General features: G+C 49.2%; 1 protein-coding gene across 1 annotated transcript; it reads left to right on the top strand.

Annotated features, from left to right (window-relative positions):
• Positions 1–491: 491 nt before the first annotated feature.
• Positions 492–8,639, top strand: LOC309962979 (serine protease 40-like; the record flags this gene model as incomplete). Its single annotated transcript, XM_082841076.1, has 5 exons — positions 492–720; positions 1,495–1,657; positions 3,512–3,786; positions 5,382–5,548; positions 8,322–8,639. 5 exons carry the CDS (start codon positions 492–494, stop codon positions 8,637–8,639), a joined length of 1,152 nt encoding a protein of 383 aa, XP_082697202.1.
• Between the last annotated feature and the right edge of the window lie 10,884 nt (positions 8,640–19,523).

The following is a 19,523-nucleotide window of genomic DNA, read 5'->3' as shown; positions in this document are numbered from 1 at the left end:
CTGTTGAGTGTGGGAAAGACCTGTGAGTATCCACCCCATGATTATGTCATGTTGTACAGTACAACATGTGAGTCTGAGAAAGGGATGTTACCCTTAGTGGCACTGACCTGATCACATGGGGGGTGGGGGCAGAGGAACAGATGAGTGCAAAGTGCACTGGATCTTGAAAGCAAGTTGGACACATTTGGTGACACTTATACAAGCACCTGACCTCTGAGCATTGGTATTTATTCCTTGGCATAGTGCCATAGCTGCCCTGATGTCTCCCCGCAAACTGGGGTCCCTGGACGCAGGGATCCTATGTGCCCTATGCTTCCCACATCAGCCTGGGGGCTCCCAGCGATTACTGCCTTCTACGGACCATGGCTGCGAGAGCTCCGGACACACGTGGCACGCTGCTTCTCCAATGGCACGCGCGTGTGTGTGCGCGAGCGGCAGGTGGTCAGGTCCAGGTCAGGGGTGTGGCCCACAAAAGGAGGCGGTTTCCCAGCATGCCCCAGGGCCCGCGCGAGCCGCTGTCCGCTCAGTCAGGTCGCAGATGCAGGACTGGCTACATGGAGATCAAGGGGGGCTCAGGTCCAGGCTGGCGGGGAGCCTGCACCCTGGCTGTCATCCTGCTGCACCTACACTCACTCCTGCTGCACACTGAGGTGGCTGGGACCACCACAGCCGGACCGTCACAGCCAGCCACAGCTGGACCACCACTGCGCGCTGAAGAGGGTGAGTGGGCAGGCGGGCAAGAGGGTCAAGGTCGCTTTCCCCTCATATGTCCCTCCCCTCCCCATACTGCCCCCCCACCCCGACAGTAGACAGGTAGGACCTCTACCTGCCCAGCGGGTTCAGGAGTCCCTGGGTCCCTGGGGGTCATGGGAGGTGGGGGAAGGGAGGGCCATCTTCCCCGCCGGCTCTTCCCGCTAGATCTCAAGCGTCCTCAGTCCAAGGACTGGAGTCCTGACCAGGCCGGTCCCTGTCGGCCCCCGCACCCTCTTCATTTGGGGAATGAGGAAGTACTGCTTTCAGAGGGGAATTGTCAGAGTATGTTCCATTTGGCCTCAGTCTCTCTAGAATATTGGGCTGGAGGAGAAGGACGTAGCCACTTCATCTCAGTGGCATCACTCTGGAAGGCCTCAGTTTCTGGGACTTCAAACAGCGGTGTGCTAGTCACGTGAACTAGGTCTGGGAAAGTGTCTGGAGCAACACCACCTCCCAGCCCGGACCTCTGCACCCGGCTGGTGTGCTGAGACCCTCTGCAGCTGCCTCCCTTCCCGCCCCCTCCAGAGCCGCAGGCTGCTTCCTTAGCGCTGCCATCAACAGTGAAGCCAGGTGGCCCTTTGTCATGTGGGCCATGTCATTTCACCCGGGGCCGTGGATTTCCCAGCTGTGAAGTGGGAGGATGGGCTGTGGTGGCGCTGGGCCCTACGGATGCTGACATTTAGAGGCACCGAGGTTGACATCCATAACACTGATGCCTGATGGCTTGGACTGTCTCCACAGTGTGCGGGCGGCCTGCCGTAACTGGGAGGATCTTTGGTGGCCGGGACGCACCTGAGAAGCGGTGGCCATGGCAGGTCAGCCTGCTCTATAATGGTCAACACATCTGTGGAGCCGCCCTCATCAGTGCCTACTGGGTGGCCTCAGCTGCCCACTGTTTCCAACTGTACGTCTTCCCCACAGCCCGCTGCTGGGTGGGATGCGGAGGGAGCACAAACGGGCAGAACAGAAGGGGATGAAGGTTGCCCCAGCCTTTTCCCAGGTTTGTTCAGGCTTTGCTGCCACCAGGTGTCTCTGTGTGTACTGTTGCCCCTGCCTTTGACTCAGCAGTTCCCTCTCCCTGGAAGGCCATCCTTGCTCCCCACTGGACTCCAGTCTCCTGACTGTCGGGTCACATATCCCAGGACAGGGGCTATCTGCCTCATCTCTCCCTCCAGGGATGCCTCCTCACACTTTGGTAAGCTGTGTGTACTTCACTTTTAAATAGCTAAATGGAAATTAACTCTAACTGTGATGATCAATAAATACTGGAAAATGGACTTTAGTTCCATTGAAAGTGCTTCCAGTCTACTCTTTATCTTCCCTAAACTTAAGGAATGAAATCTTGTTCCCACTCAAGGTGGGCTCTGGTTTCTACATCTTGCCCAGCTCTAGAGGGTCCACAAGATCTCAGCTTTACCTTCCTCTTGTGCAGATGGCGGTGGGTGTGTAGTGTCTCTGGCCACATGCTTCAGGCTTTGTGTTGGAACCATAGTCCCAGGGCCCCCACTTCCCAGGGCTGGGGGCATCCATCAGGCCCTGGTGTGGACAAGCATTTTGCCCCCTTCAAGCCAGGCTATCCACAGACCATCTCCAGCACAACTGCTGGAGGCTTCCCTGGGTCCTGACCACTTGCACAGTCTGACATGTTTCTCTCTGGAGGCATCCTGGGACCCAGCTCTTCTTGTCACTTCTGTTGAAGCATGTGCCAAAGAGGAGCTGTGGTCACCACCGTCCCAACAGGCCAGAGCGAGGCATAAAGCAGATGGCCTCTGTCCGGGGAGATGGGACACGGCAGTCAAGAGAGTGGGCTGCCCCTCAGGTGCATCCTGGGCTTGCTCTGTGCCCAGAGTGGGTGGGGAGAGTGTCACCCTCCAAGTCAGGAGGATAGAGCTGCTGGCATCAGCTGGATTTGAGATCCCACTTGGATTCTATTCATTCATTCAGCACCCACAGGTGCCAGGCCCCATGTGAGGCCCACTGTGAGGGACATGGAAATGCAGGACCCACCGTGAAGTTTCTTATCCTACCAGGAAAGTGAGACACAAGCCCAAATACTGTGATGCAGGATGGAAGGCCACAATGTGCAAGAGGGTAGACACTGAGCCATTATTAGAGGAAGCGCTATGGGTCCCATAGGAGGGACTTGGAGCTGGAGGGGTCTTGTGGGAGGAGTCTGGGTAGGGAGACAGCCCAAGCAGGACATGTGGGTGGAAAGTTGCTCATGTTCCAGTAGCAAGGAGAAGTTTAGTTCCATGCACTCCTCCATTTGCTCCACAAAGGCTTGTTGAGTGCCTGTCAACAGGGGAGGACCAGCTTTTAGAGAAATCAGCGTGTGAAGACTGGACAGGAGGGGGATGCATCATTCTGGGCTGGGAAGTGGGGTCTTTGAGAATCACCCCAGGCCCTGAGAACTTCCAAGGGTTCTGGTCAGAGCTGGGAATGAGCCCAGTCTCTGCTCATCTAAACTGAAAGGGTACAGTTTGATGTACCCCCAACGTTTCTTTCCAGCATGAAGATGCTCTGCTCCTTTGATTCTGGTGCGTGCTGGGAAAGCCATCAGAAACTTTCTAAGGACAAATGTGCTGAGGCTATGGACAGCAATCAAGCCTACCTCAGTATTAGGAAGGGAGGAGAGAGAATGGTTTTGAATAATGGTGGGCTGTCACCAGGAGGAGGGGGTGGGAGGGAGGCAGCCAGGGCGAGGATGCTGGCCCAGCACCCAGAGGACATGGGTGATAACGCAGCTTCCCCACAACAGGTCCCATGATCCATCTGCCTACAGAATCCTGCTAGGGTACCATCGGCTAAGAACTCCTACCTCACACAGTGGGCAGGCATCAGTGTACCAAGTCATCGTCAACACGGACTTTAACAAGCACTACTACATGGGGAGTGACATCACCCTGTTGCAGCTGTATCGGCCCGTGGACTTTTCCGACTACATCCGCCCCGTCTGCCTCCCGGGACCTAACACACAGTTGCCCCCTCATACCTCCTGTTGGATAACTGGCTGGGGGATGGTCACCGAGGAACGTAAGTGGGGGCAGGGCAGGTGAGGAGAGCAAGGGCTGAGGAAGAAGGGGGAGAGCAGTGACCATTGTGGAGCCCTTCCAGACCTGAGAGCATGTCTGCTATCAGTTCAAGTTTCCTTCGGTCCATGGTTCAAAACAGTCTGAGTATCTCTAACTTTTGGAATCAGGCACCTGAGCCCTTTGACTCAGCCATTCAGGATTCCGCCCTGACTCCCAGGCCCTGTTTGGGCCAGGCCCCTTCAGGACACCTCCTGAGCTTCCACTGCTGTAGAAGGTACTTGGGGCAGCAGTAAGGAAATGAAGGTAGGCCTGCTCTCTGGCCTGAGAGGTGAAGATGGGGCATTTATGGCTTAAGAACATTTACATCTGTGAACCTCATTTCCCTCATCCCTTAACTCAAGTGAAACTTGCCCTTTCTGCCAGCTTGCTGGGCTTGAATACATTTAGACTGAGAGAGGAGAAATGTTGGGCAAAGATTTTTGCTCTAGGGTGAATGCTTTTGATTTAGAAAAATAATAACATTGAGTAAAAAAAAAAGGAGAATGTCAATTTGGCATGATGTGTAGGTCCTGATTTGGCAGAGTATCTCAGTGGAGGCCTTTGGGGCAGGACTTTCTTTGCTATGCGAGCCAGCATCCCTGCTCCTGGCCACAGATGTCAGTCACAACGCCTTGTCATGAGAACAGCCAACTCTCCAACATTTCCAAAGACACTCTCCTGGGATGGACTGTCACTTGTTAAGAACCACTGGCAGAGCAAGGAGGATTCTCCAAGACAGGTTGGAGGGTAGGAGTTGGGGCATGAAGGGAAGTCACAGGCTGAAGCAGCCACCAGGACAGGGAGCATATGACAGCAAAGGGAGTCTCAGCCGGCAGCTGTCCTTCCCCCTCCGTATCCTCCCCTGACCACAGTTGCTGAGCCTGGGCCAGCCCAGCGACATGTGAGGCACACACAGCAAGCACTGCATAGGAGCGAGCTGTCACCGTAACACTGCTGCCGTGGGAAGATGCCTCCCATCTGTGAGCAAGATCTAGAAATAGAACCCACGTGGGCAGTGCCCCAGACCAGCTGCTGCTCAGAGGCAAGGCCATGCCTTGTTTGTCACGCCACCTAACCCTACTGGGCATTGTTAGCAACATCACGGCCATACTTTGGCCAAGCCAGGACTTCCAGCATTCACCCACCCTGCCTCCGCTTCTGTCTCCACATAGCAGCCAGATTAGTTGTTTTTTAAATATAACCCTTCAGTGGTTTCCCAGTGTGCTCAGAATGAAATCCGAGCTCCACATCCTGGTGAGGATGCCCTGCTTGCTCTGGACCCTGCTATGATGTTGCCTCATCTTTTTCACCTGCCACCCCCACCCCACTGCAGCCACGATGACCTCCTTCCTCGTCCTCTCCACCATGGGCCCCTCACATTTGCTCTCTCGTCTGCCCTGGATGTCTTTCCGCCTCACCTTTGCACATCTCTGACGGCTTCCTCAGTCCTGGCAGCTAGAACTGATGGCATCTCTATTAGCAGGAAGGTTAGGGAGGGAGCTGGTTTCTCTCCCAGGGTACACCCCACATCTGAACCTTTCTCCCCCCAACACACAGGGTTCCTGTCTGCTCCCTACACGCTGCAGGAGGGAGAGGTTGGTGTCATGGACAGTCAGGTTTGTGCATCGTATTTCCAGGGGCCAGATCCCAACAACAATACCTATTCTATACACGATGACATGCTGTGTGCCGGGGACCTCAACACAGGAAAGTCCATCTGCCGAGTAAGTGACGTGGGCTGCCTCTCCTCTCCTGCGGCATCTGTCACCTCTCCTCTGTGTCTTCTCTGAACCCTGCCCCAGCCCCTGACTTCCTCTTCCTGGGCCCACCCCATCCTGAAGCATCAGAGCTGAAGCACAGAAGCCCCCAAAGGGTACTGGTCTATCCCATCCAGTTTCTTTATAACTTTTAGGAGCTTTGTTGAAGGACAGCATACATAGAAAAGGGCATACTTTACAAGTGTATTGTTGGATGTGTTTTTTTAGACCTTGACACATTCATGTAACAGGCATCCGAATGGTCTTATACCTCCTTCCTGTCACCGCAGAGTAACCTTAACCTGGCTGCTAAGGCCCTGTGGGTTCATGTCAGGACTTACATAAATGGAATCTCACACGACACACCCTCAGCTGGTCCCCTTCAGTCAGGTCTGTGAGGTCTGTCCATCTTGTGTGGAGTTTTGGTTGTGTGTCATATTGTTGTACAGCATTACCTGGTTATTGTTGTATGAATATACTGTAATTTTCCTTTTCCATTCTAGTGTTGGTGGCATTTGGGTAGTTCCTGCTTGAGACCATTGCAGATGCCATTGCTGTGAACATCCTTGTGCATGTGTTTTAGTGTACATGGGTTCACAGCTTGTTTGGGTATAACCCTGGGACTAGAATTACTGTACCATAAAACGTGCACATGCTCATCTCTCCTAGATATCGGAGAGCAGCCTTCCAACCTGCTCGGACCCATTTGCACTCCCACCAGCAATGGCTTCTCCGCGTGGCTGCCAGGACTTCACACTGTCCACCATTTTCATTTTAACCATTGCATGCATTTTTCGTTTGCATTTGAATAATGAAGGCAAGCACATTTTCATATGGGCATTGCCTTTTCTGTTGTGTCTATCCACGGTGTTTTTGCCCTTATTTCAAATTGAATTGTGGGCTGTGAGTCCAATACTGCGTGTGTGCACTGTCAATGCCTTCTCCCACTCTGTGCAGTGCTTCTATTTTACGGTGGGGAAACCGAGGCCTAGAAAGGGAAGTGGACAGCCCAAGGAAAGAAAGCGTGATCATGGTCAACCTTGGGGGAACAATGTCCTCCTCTGGGGTTGTGGCCCCACAAGCTTCCTCACACAGCCTCCTCTCCATCTCCTGCACCTTCTTTCTAGCACTTTCTGTCTCCTAGAAACATGCTGCCATCTGAAAACACACCACATGACCCTTCTCACCTCTGCCCACTGCCCTAACTCTCTGCCTGCCTTCCCAACAGGGCTGGCCCCAGGGTGTCTGCACTTGCCCTCTCTTGCTTCCTCACTTCTCTTTCTTGCCTAAGCTCACTCCATCAGACTTCTGCCCCTGCCATTCCTCCAGACCTCTCTTATCAAGATAACCAAAGGCCTTGGTCTCACCAGGGCTGCTGGTGGGCACCCTCCCAACCCCACTCAGCAGTGCACCCTCCAGCATCTTTCATCAGACTCGGAGGGTGGTCCCTCCTGTGTTTCCTGCTCTCTTCCTCCTTCTCCTGACACCAGCACACCAAGGACCACCCCTCGGCACTCATCCTGCTTTTCTTGTCTTGCTCCATTCTTTCCTTAGATGGAGAGGAAGGGCCATACATGGCAAACCCTGTGCCTTACCGTTTCTTGCCTGTCTTTGTTACCCTTGCTGCCACAATCGTGTCCTGACAGATCTCCCTGCAGCATTTCATGTCCTCCCACTGGCTGTGTTCCACCCAGCCCCAGAACCACCCTGCCATCCTTTTAGAATTCGATTCAGGTCACATCACTTCCCTGCTGAGTGTCCTTAAGTGCTCCCTTCAACCCCAGCCCCTGGCTGATGAGAGCTGGGTGCTGGCCTTGCTAGTCCCTGGCCTCAGCCATGCCAAGCATGTTGACCACCTCTGCCTGCATCTTCCAGAGTCAGGCCTTGCTCATCCCTTCCCTTCTTTTTGTCAGAGAAGCCTTCTGAAGGCCTTCCTCTGGGCATCTCTGTTCCACATCTGGAGTCTGCAGATGTGTGGGATGCATTGTCTGTGTTGTGTTGCATGTCACCTCATCATCTCCCACACGCAGAGCGTGCTCAGGCATGCTCATTCAACAGGAGGCTGGAGGGGTGCTGTGTTTCCTTGGTCCCCACCTTTTGCCCTGTGGGATGGAAGCGTTATGCCCCATGGTGGCAGGTGCCTTCCTGCCTTGGCATCCCACACTCAAAGTTCCTCACATTCTTCTGGGAGCCCCTTGGGATTCCCTGCAATTCCAGCCACCCCACCAGTCTGGACACGGGCGTCACTTCTTTTCCTCTGAGCACATCCAACAGCTTGGTATTTTCTAAAGACGCTTAATCAAGAAATCGAGGAAAAACTAGAGTCCTTAATAGTCAAAAACGAAGTCCCAGGTAGGATGCAGTACTAGGCAGAGGATTTAGCTAGAGGTCTCCAAGCCTGCCATGGCCGTTCTGGAGGACACTGGGGGTCGCCTTCTCCCACATGGGGCTGGAAGGGCAGAGGCCTGGCATCCAGATCCTGGGGTCCCCCTGTGTATTCTTGTAGATGTGAAATGGGCTCCAAGTCCCCACCCTTGAGACTTTGATCCAGGAGGTCTGCAGTGGGACCCTGTGTCTGGACCTTTCAAAGTGCCCGGGTGATTCTGATGAGAATAACTCACTCATATCCCCACCTTGCCACAAGAGCTCCTCAAGTCCACTCTGGTGTCTTCACACTGTCTGAGCAATGCATGTTCTTCTCCATCTTGGTCCCCATGACTCATGCCCTCTCTTTCCTCAGGGAGATTCTGGGGGTCCCCTCGTCTGCCAGCTGAATAATACCTGGTTTCTGATTGGGCTGTCCAGCTGGAGTATGCCCTGCCAGGAGCCCATAAGACCCAGCGTCTTCACCAAGGTCTCCTACTTCACCCAGTGGATCTCCGAGAAGCAGGCTGCCTCACCCAACCCTGATCCTTCCTCCATTCCTCCTGAGAGCAAAGCTTCTGTGCCCAACTTTTCTTCTCTGGGCCGTGTCCACAAGCCCAGGAGCTTCCTAACCCTGGTGACTTCACAGAACTTCCTCCTGCTGCTGAGTTTCCTCTGGACACAGTGGCTGTGACAGATGCATGGGGCCCTCCTGGCCCTCTCCCTGGAAGCCTGTCTGCATTAGTGCCAATGTGTTCTACTTGAATATGTTCACCTCTGAGCCCTCCTGTCCATCTGAAGTCTGCTCCAGGCCTGATAAAATAAAAATAATGGAAGAAACTTCCTGCTTCTGTTTCTGACTCATCAGAACCATCTCGCATCCCTACCCCAACTGTGCTTTGAGCTCCTCCCTGGATGGGGGTGGGGAAGGACAGGGACACTGAGAAGCTGGCTGGCCATCTGGAGCTGAACCCTCCTCAGTGAGTCTCCCAGAAGAGCTGGCATGGCTCAGGGCCAAAGCATCACTTCATGGAGGAAGTGGCATGCCCTAGGGCGTGCAGGGCAGTGGTGGCCAACATAATCGTCATCCTAGCGATGGATGATTTGCCCTGAGCTGAGGATGGAGAAGGCTCTTCCAGGCCCACAGGCCACTGAGGCTCTGCTGGAAGGGCTTGATGTGAAGTAGAGAGCAAAGGGCCCTGGCCAGGAGGCTCATGTCAGCCATCCTCAGAGCTCTGTTCCAGGGCTCAGCTCCAAGCCTGTTCCCCGTGTACCCACAGCCCTGTCTTCTGCCAGTCTCCAGGGCACCCTCCCCTGCACCCCTGTGGGCTTGCCACATCCTGCAGTGGTTGCGGTTGGGCTGGCCTAGGACTTGCTGGCCCAGCACTGAGCCCATAAGCCGTGTCCTGAGCTGCCCCTGGCAAACATGTCTGGGTCACAGAATCTTAACTAGTTAGCAGATCTCTCAGAAGAGTCCTGCAACCACAGTCCCCAGTCTGGACCCCTGATGGTCAGGGAGCAGCCCTGAGTCATTGCAGGTCCAGTCCACTGTGTCCAAAGTGCCATCAGGTGTTCTGTGAAAATTTCTTCCAAACCTGTTGTCACCCAGATAGCCCTGTCACCTCGCCAGCAAGTGAGAACAGGTGAAGTCACATGCACGTGGTCACCAGAACCTTGCTTCCACTCACGCAGAGATTTCCCTCCCAGTTCAGTAGTGCCTGGAAGTGAGAAAGCCCTCCCTTGGCAGTGGGCTCAGTTATGGGCTCCCCAGCAGGGCTGCTGGGCCTGGCACGCGAGCAAACGCTTGGTCAGTACAAATCTGCAGCCTCAGCCACCCGTGGTCCCTGGAACTGTCACTTTCCTTCAACGCACAGTGGCCTCATGCTGGCTGTGCTGGATTTCTCTCATATGGTGACTTCTGCTCCGTCCATCAGCAGCATGTTTCTACGTGGAGCATGGAGGGATGTGACTGCTTGCTTCTCTGTGAAGCTCCCTGGGCCCCCAACTCAGTGGATACAGATACATTTCCCAGACACTCTGGAGACCTGACAAGTCACAGCTCCAACCCCAGCCCACTTCCCTATTACCTGGAATCAGCTTCAGTGCTCAGTATCATTATCCAGGTTCGGTTTCTTTTTACAGATCTGGACACAGGCCTAGCCTGGGTAAGTAACCTGTTTGAGGTCCGTGAGTGGTCACTAGTGGAACAGGAATTCCAGCTCGGACGTCTTGAGAGTGCTCTGAAACCTCTGTTCTCCTCTCTAGTGCAGGCCCCTCACAGACTCTTCAGGCCCTGTCTGAATTCCTCCTTCAGGACTGACCCGTCCCAAATGTGGCCCAGAATTCCCTCTGGTCAGTGGCGATGAAAGATCCCAGATAACAAGATGGGGGGCAGAGTGCAGAGCAGATCTGCAGGGCCAATGGGTCTGGGGCTGGGGGACAGGCCGGGAGTGGCCCCTACAGGGGATTTCACCAGACCTGCCATCGGGAGCTTCCCACCTCAGAATCAACCCTGGATGAGCTTGGGAGGTGACAAGAAAAAATGTAGATTTCAGAAACCCAAATCAGTGAGAAAACCTGGAGACACTGGAGTGGTCTGTAGCTGGGGGAAGAAGGGAAGGTAGTGAGAGAATGGGCTTGAAGAGGCCCTCTACATGTTCTGCTCTTGCCCCGTCCCACCCCACATCCTCATGATAAATGCCGCCTCTCCTCTGGTGCCAGTGTGTTTCAGGGTGGCCGTGTCAACCGGTGTGTAGGTCCCACCAGCCACCTTCGAGCACTTGTCCTCCATCCCCCTACTTCTACGCAGCCCCGAGGGCGGGGGGATTGTTACTAGGGAGACTTGCTCCTTCTACTGTGATTTCTTCTAAGGCTTTAAAGTTGAAGCCCCGACTACAGGAGCTGCCTGGTGGGGTCAGTATGGAGGAAAGATTAACAGTGGCCCTTTGGTGCCTGGGGCCTTCTGCTCTGGGGACACTCTCCCTTCTCCTTGAACTCATCAGGACCTTACCCTTCTCTGGTGCACTGTACCAAACAGAGCGACAGAGTATCTGCTAACCATGATGAACACGAGCACACATGCCCACATAACTACACACTGAGTGTGACTGTCACAGGAGAAATACAACAGACTGCATGTTATAGATTACAGTAAGTCCCCTACATATGGAACTTCAAGTTGCAAACTTTCAAAGATGCAAACATGCGTTCACATGTCCAATCATGTAAGTTAGTTCACGTATCTGGCGTTATGTTGTCACTTGCGTGTGTCTTCTACAAGGGGTTGTACTTTTGTGCACTTTACTTTACCAGAGAAAGAACGAAGAGAGACAAGAGGAAGAAGAAGCAACTGAAGAACCGAACAGATTCACAACGCAGGAAATGGCAAGGGGATTTTCTTTATTTGAGGAAGCACTGTTACTTTTTGTGACACAGGACCCGAACATAGAACCGTACACAAAGGTTGCAGCAGCTGTTCAGAATGCAATCCAGTGGTACCGTGTCATCTGTGATGAGGAAAAAAAAAAAAAAAGCTACTACCCAGACATCACTGGATCGTTTTTTTAAGAGGGTAGATAGAATTGAATCCAGCAAGGAACCAGAACCTGTGCCATCAGCGTCAGGCATGAGTGACATTGCAGCTTGCCCTCCATCTCCTATTGCTGACCGTCCTTCAGCTCTACCATCTCCCACCTCCTCTCCCTCTTCCAATCAGTAACTCTTCTTACCTGTTCACTCGATGCCAGGCCCTGTATGCCAGCTGTTGTACTATACTGCTGTACTTTTCAAGGTACTGTACTGTGAGATTAAAAATATTTTCTTTATTCTTTGTGTTTGTTTTTTATGTATTATTTGTGTGAAAATTATTATAAAGCTATTACAGTATAGTACTATAGAGCCGATTGTGTTAGTTGGGTACCTAGGCTAACTTCATCGGACTAAAAGAACAAATTGGGGGTTTCCCTGGTGGCGCAGTGGTTGAGAGTCCGCCTGCCGATGCAGGGGACACGGGTTCGCACCCCGGTCTGGGAAGATCCCACATGCCGCGGAGCGGCTGGGCCCGTGAGCCATGGCCGCTGAGCCTGCGCGTCCAGAGCCTGTGCTCCGTGGCGGGAGAGGCCACAGCAGTGAGAGGCCCGCGTACCACAAAAAAAAAAAAAAGAACAAATTGGACTTACTAATGTGCTTTCAGAACGGAACTCATTCATACGTATAGGGGACTTACTGTATTTGAAATAAAGTTGTTGGAAAAGACAGATCAAAACATTTTAATAAGCTAATTAATATCCTTATAGATATAGGAAAATATTATTAGCAATAAGACCCAAGACAAAGAAAACACAGAAAAGAACAAAGTCAAAATATTACATAGGAATAATATAGTAGTTGAATTAAAGAGCACACTAGATTGAGTGAATAATAGGATAAACACAGATGAGAGAGAAATGTAACCGTTACCTTGTATGGACATTACAAAGTATGGACCTCGGAGCTGGCACAGTAAGGGAGGATAATTTGTAAAGTGTTTATTTACAAAAGAACTAACTACCAAAGTATGGTTGGGGTACAAGGAAAAGAGAAGGCCCGGTTCAGGTGCCTGGTCCAAGCAGCAGCAGCAGAGATTTTGCCACTTCTAGGCTCTAAGAGTTTGGGTGGGAAAACCACGGAGAGGCTTCCTTGAGAGAAGGGGAGACCTGCAGCTGAGGGACATAGTGAGCCTAGGAAACCTCACACGAGGAGGTTTCATGGAAATAAATGCCCTGACCACTTTATTTCTTCCCTCAAATCTTCAGCTAAGGCTCCCCACTGGCTGACCGCAACTGCTGCCAGAGGGAATAGGAGCCTGTCCACACCTTCCCACTTCCCACCCCACCCCACAGACAAGAAGGAGGGTATGAGAGTTTGCCTGGAGGGACACAGATCACCCCAAGATCAGCGGGAGGAGTGAGAGGGCCCCTGGAGGGACAATTGGGGGACAACTGCCACAGGTGGTCTAGATTATTTGGATTGACTCTTCCGCTTAAAAAAAAAAAAGAAGGAAAGAAATTAAAAGTTTGAATCAATTTATTTAAAAAAATCTTCATGAAGAGGTAGAAAGAGAGTGGAGAGCTGCCGGACCAAATTCTGGAGGAAAGCCTACGATCAGAATATCTGAGACCCAAAGTTGTTTTTGCTACAAGCGTATTCTAATATATACGCCAAAACTGGGCCTCAGCAGACATCTGCCAAGGCAACAGGAAGGAAGCTGTATTAGTCAGGGCTTTCCAGAGAAGCAGCTGCATGTTTATCTATCTATCTATCTATAGAGAAAGACCGGTGTTGAGGAATTGGCTCATTATAGAGACTAAAAATCCAAAATTTGCAGGGTGGGCTGACTCAGGAAGAACTGAGGCAGCAGTCTGAGGACATATTAATCATATATATATATATATATATATATATACTTTTTTTTTTTTACTGGGCATTTATTATTTTTTTTAACATCTTTTTTGGGGTATAATTGCTTTGCAATGGTGTGTTAGTTTATGCTTTATAACAAAGTGAATCAGTTATACATATACATATGTTCCCATATCTCTTCCCTCTTTGATCTCCCTCCCTCCCACCCTTCCTATCCCACCCCTCCAGGCGGTCACAAAGCACCGAGCTGATCTCCCTGTGTTATGCGGCTGCTTCCCACTAGCTATCTACCTTACGTTTGTTAGTGTATATATGTCCACGTCTCTCTCTTGCTTTGTCACAACTCACCCTTCCCCCTCCCAATATCCTCAAGTTTGTTCTCTAGTAGGTCTGTGTCTTTATTCCTGTTTTACCCCTAGGTTCTTCATGACATTTTTTTTTCTTAAATTCCATATATATGTGTTAGCATACGGTATTTGTCTTTGTCTTTCTGACTTACTTCACTCTGTATGACAGACTCTAGGTCCATCCACCTCATTACAAATAGCTCAGTTTCGTTTCTTTTTATGGCTGAGTAATATTCCATTGTATATATGTGCCACATCTTCTTTATCCATTCATCCGATGATGGGCACTTAGGTTGTTTCCATCTCTGGGCTATTGTAAATAGAGCTGCAATGAACATTTTGGTACATGACTCTTTTTGAATTTTGGTTTTCTCAGGGTATATGCCCAGTAGTGGGATTGCTGGGTCGTATGGTAGTTCTATTTGTAGTTTTTTAAGGAACCTCCATACTGTTCTCCACAGTGGCTGAACCAATTCACATTCCCACCAGCAGTGCAAGAGTGTTCCCTTTTCTCCACACCCTCGCCAGCATTTATTGTTTCTAGATTTTTTGATGATGGACATTCTGACTGGTGTGAGATGATATCTCATTGTAGTTTTGGTTTGCATTTCTCTAATGATTAATGATGTTAATCATATTTTAAATGTTTTGTATTTCATGATGGTTTGACATGTTGGGAGGCCTTGCTGGCCTGGGAGAAATAATAATCAACTGTGAACATACCTTTTATATGCAAACAACAAATCTCAAGTCCATACCCGCAACAGCTTTCTTTATCTAACTCTCACACTCCAAGCCAGTATTTCCCCTGCCCTAAATCACTGCAGAAAACTGGAGACCACCCATATAGCCTAGAGCCCACTAACATTATTCACACTCTCTAATCCTAAACTGTTTTCCTGCCTGTCTCGCTTTTCCCACAGAAACCACAATAAAGGCTCTGGGCTATGCTTTCCTGTCACTCCCGCTTTTGTCTCCTGACCAGACTGATGCTTCATCATGTGGCCCTGTGTGGGGTAGAGGGACCCCTCCTCTTGGGAAGTGTAAGTCATGAAAGTCTTCTCTCAATGGCACTGCCCTCTGTGTCATCATCTGGTCACCTCCATAAGTTAAAATTCCACAGGTACATTTTAATACAAAGTCCAAAGGCTGTCAGGCTGGAGACGTAGGAGGAGAAAATGTTGCAGTTGAAGTTTGAAGGCAGTCTGCTGGCAAAATACCTTCTTGCTCCAGGACAGTTTGTCTTTTGTTCTAGTCAGACCTTCAGCTGATTGGATGAGGTCCACCGGCATCATGGAAGGCAATTTCCTTTCCTCAAAGTCCACTGACTTAAATGTCCAGAATAATGTTTGGCCAAATATCTGGTCACTGTGACTTAGGCAAGTTGACCTGTAAAATTAACCATCTCAAGAACCTTAGAGAAAATACTTCCCACATTACACTGGGACCCCAAAGAGCCTAATAGGATAAGATACACTGCTCACCCTCAAGCCTGGCAACCAGACGAAAAGGAAAGACAAGGGTAGGGGCAGATTTGCGCTTATAGTTTGACAAGCCAGGGGTCACATCAAGCTGTGAATGTAGTCTGAGGTGGTCTGTGACCCATACAAATGCCAAACTACTCTAGAGGATGGTACCTTCATTCTTGGTATAAGGAAATCCCTATAATTAGTTGACCAGCATGTGGTCAAACATAACCAACCACAAAAGGAAACAAACCTCCCCAAATAAGAACCAAAAGAAATAAGAGAAAGCAGAACTGAACAAAGACTTCAGACTGTAAATGCCAAAGATTTAAAAATGTCTCCACTTATTAACCTGTATCTCTTAGCTTTACTGAATAGCAAATGATCTCAAAACTTCCAAATGGAAGTGCCACTTCTGACTCCCTGGTGAAACTGGTAAAAATTATTTTTCCAAAATAAGTCTTGGGACTTCCCTGGTGGTGCAGTGGTTGAGAATCCACCTGCCAATGCAGGGGACACAGGTTTGAGCCCCAGTCTGGGAAGAAACCACATGCTGTGGAGCAACTAAGCCCATGCGCCACAACTACAGAGCTCGTGTGCCACAACTACTGAAGCCCGCACGCCTAGAGCCAGTGCTCCACAACAAGAGAAGCCACCACAATAAGAAGCCCGTGCACTGCAACGAAGAGTAGCCCCTGCTAGCTGCAACTAGAGAAAGCCCACGCACAGAAACAAAGACCCAGCACAGCCAAAATATAAATAAATAAATTAATTAATTAAAAAATAAAGTCTCCAGAAATGGTCCTATGGGCATATAACAAATGAGGAAGAATTTATTCAAGAAAACCTACAGGGCTTCCCTGGTGGCGCAGTGGTTGAGAGTCCGCCTGCCGATGCAGGGGACACCGGTTCATGCCCCGGTCTGGGAAGATCCGACATGCCGCGGAGCGGCTGGGCCCGTGAGCCATGGCCGCTGAGCCTGCGCGTCTGGAGCCTGTGCTCCGCAGCGGGAGAGGCCACAACAGTGAGAGGCCCGCGTACCACAAAAAAAAAAAAAAGAAAGAAAACCTACAAAAACTTAGCGAGAACAGCAAAAGTCTTTGGAACTTGAATCACTACCTACTTCTTCCTTACTCCGTCCCATCTCAACATGACAAAAGTCTACTCCAGATGGCCACAGACAACAGGCTCCCTCTCCCCGCAGCTCCCAGTCTGAGGGTTATAACATCCTCTTGGGAGAGGCAGGGTGCTGACATGTTCTCATTCTCTCCCTAGATATTTATTGTGGAGGCAAGAGTGGCTAAGAGATTGGGGCTCTTTCTTCTGTCCAGTTCTTATTGACAAAGGTTTTGTCCCTATGGACAAAGGCTCTACCTTGGGTGTGGTGCATGGAAAATACTGGAATCCCAACTGTCCTCGCCCCTGTCTGAAAAGTAAGGTGTCCATGCTAGGATTGGTAAGCTAAGATGACCTGAGGCTACTACCCCCTCCAGCTCCTAAAGCAGGTGACAGAGAAGTGTGCCTATCCCTACCTTCTGCTCTAGAGTTCAGAGATTTTGCCCAGGGAGAAGCAGGTCATATAACAAAGAGATCTGAAGGTCTTCCCAAAGGAGCTGACTTTATTTGCAACAGAATGTGGGGGAGTTCAGACTGAAGAGTTCCCTTAAAACATAATGGAGCTTGTGGTAAAAAACAATTAAGAGGAGACTGGTGCAAGAGGGAAGAGATATGGGAACGTATGTATATGTATAACTGATTCGTTTTGTTATAAAGCAGAAACCAACACACCATTATAAAGCAATTATACTCCAATAAAGATGTAAAAAAAAAAAAAAAAAGAGGAGACTGGTAGATTCATTAGAGATAAAAGCCAACCTGCAGGCTAGCTGGTTTACCAGAGAGAATCAGGGAAAGGAACAGCTGCAATAGTCCTTCTGGGATCAGGGCAAGTCCCAAACACTGACGTCAAAAACCATCCCTGCACAGGAGCCCAAAAACCTAATTAGATCAAGCCAAGGTCTGGGCTGAACATTTCCCATGGCCTGCTGTGCCTGCCCAGATGCACATGTCCAGCTGGGGCATTTCCTCTCCGTCCTCATGCACATGCTCTCTTACAAGTCACAGGTTCAAAGATAAAAATGACTGTACCCCATGCCTGCAAATCTGGGCCTGCCCATCTGCCCTACCCGCTGCCTTCCTTAACACGCAGGGAAAGACCTTGATGCCATGGTCACTGGGCTACATGTAGGAAAGCAGTCTGTGCCAGGACTCTGCCTGGGTGGGACCCTCACCCGTCATAGACAGTACCTGATGCCTTGGCTGCCAATCCCCTGTTTGTATCTCCTAACATTCTCTTTCTCCACAGAAAAGCCAAGAATTTGATATTCTTGTCTCTGGGTCTGCCTACCGTTGGGGCAATCAAGGCCCTTCTGCCCACCATTTGGAAAGCAAGTGTAGGACAGGCCCATAGCTTAATGAAGTAAACTGACATCAGTCTATGAGTGACTTAGACCAAGGGTTTTCCCAGTGAGCTCTGTGCAGAATATGCTCATGTTTTCCATGGAACACAGTCACCCAGGCCCCGTGCTCATCCACCACATGACACACTGTCACCCATGAACTAGCTAGCCTTTCCTTGGAAGGTTCTAGGACAGGGCCATGGGGATCAGGTCTTGAAGGGGCCTCTTCTGATGTAGCTCTTGTCTTTGGTGGAGAGAGATGCCACGGGAAGGTGCTTCAGACGCAGCCATGACTCTGGCTCCCTTGAGCACTGACAGTCCACAGGCAGTGAGTGGCAGAGTCCCCTAGGCACAGAGAGCTTTGGGTGCCTTTCTGAAACCCTGGCACATGAGCCCATTCATTTGCAGGAGACCAACACTTTTGTCTTTTGAATCACATAATTCTTAGTTTAGGTGTATGTTTTCAAGATGCTCAGTAATCGAATTCACGGTATAATGTGGCTGACATATTTTCTTATATGCACTTAAGTTGTTTAAAAAACAGTCAAAAAAATTAAAAGAGTTATTTCTTGTTAGAGGTCATTTCCAAAATAATGTTTTTATATGTAGCATGGGTGAATATTTAAGACTATACTTGGGAGCCCCATGACATACACGAGGCCCCAGGGAGAGTCTGGTGTCTGTGCCTGATAATAGCAATAGCCATTTGCTGATAAAGTTGTAGGCCCAATTAGACATGATTTTGAACCTACATGACCAGGACTCTAAAGAACTAGAAATAAAAAGCAACCACTTAAAAACTAAAAATAAATTGCCATAACAAATCCCTCTGAAATCCCTCAAATAGATAAACCTGAAATAAATAAAATGATAACCTTCGGACTCTGCACATGTATCAAATGTCATTCCCTTTCTTCTTTTTTCGGAGAGTACGATGTTACCACTTTCACAAAATCTTCACTAGCTACTGTAGGAAGAGTTAGTCATCTCCACAGAAATTCATTTGTATACATTTTAACAGCACTTATAACATTGTAATGAGTTTGAGGTTGTCTAAAACTGTAAGCTTCTTTGGACTGGGATCCTAATCTTATGAATATTTTCCAAAAACCTAGCACGGAGAAGATTGTGTTTGCTAAATAAATTAATCTATTATATTTTTTTGTTAAATACAACTAAAATTAACAACTCTAAAATCAAATGACTCAAATATAAATAACAAATTTTTTTTAAAAAATCCATGACTAAAATAAATAAGAAATTAAAAATTAATAGTTATAAGAATAAAATATGTATTAAAATTAAGTTAAAATAACTCAGAAATTAAATAATTTTAAAGTATGTATGTAATTGAAAATAACTTCAAAGCTGAATCTGAAAATATGTAATCAATTAAAGGGAATAGCTATAGCTTTGGGGAAGATGTTGGCAGTTGTTCTCTCATAAGCTCTAAAGCTGCTTGCTATATCGAAGAGCAAAACTGGTATAGAGAAGGGCAGCTGTGGTGGGGGAAATGAGAGAGCAGACAGACCCCCCAGGAAAGAAGGGTGGAAGAGCAGAGCTGAGAAAACTCCAGAAGCAAGATGCCATATTTGTTAGCATTTCATAACAACAAAAAGAAAAGCTATATAAATCATACCACTTTCTACAAATTTGAGGTAAAAAGATTCATATAAAGTTTAGTTACAGAAAAATATTGGTGTTGAATTCCAGGCAACAGTACCACAGGGGGCAAAGGGGCATACTTTCAGAATAACAGCACAAAGAAAATGAAAGCATTTCTTCTTGATGTACTTCACGAATTGTAATGTGCTTTTTCCAAAAACAAAGAAAAAGGCCTTAAGAAAATGATACAAGTCATTAAATGACATCATAAGTTAGGATTAGAACAACTCAGAAATGAAAG

Source organism: Leucopleurus acutus, assembly GCF_964270905.1.
Source record: "Leucopleurus acutus genome assembly, chromosome: 6".
Taxonomy (NCBI): Eukaryota; Metazoa; Chordata; class Mammalia; order Artiodactyla; family Delphinidae; genus Leucopleurus; species Leucopleurus acutus.
This window is presented reverse-complemented; position numbering and strand designations above follow the sequence as displayed.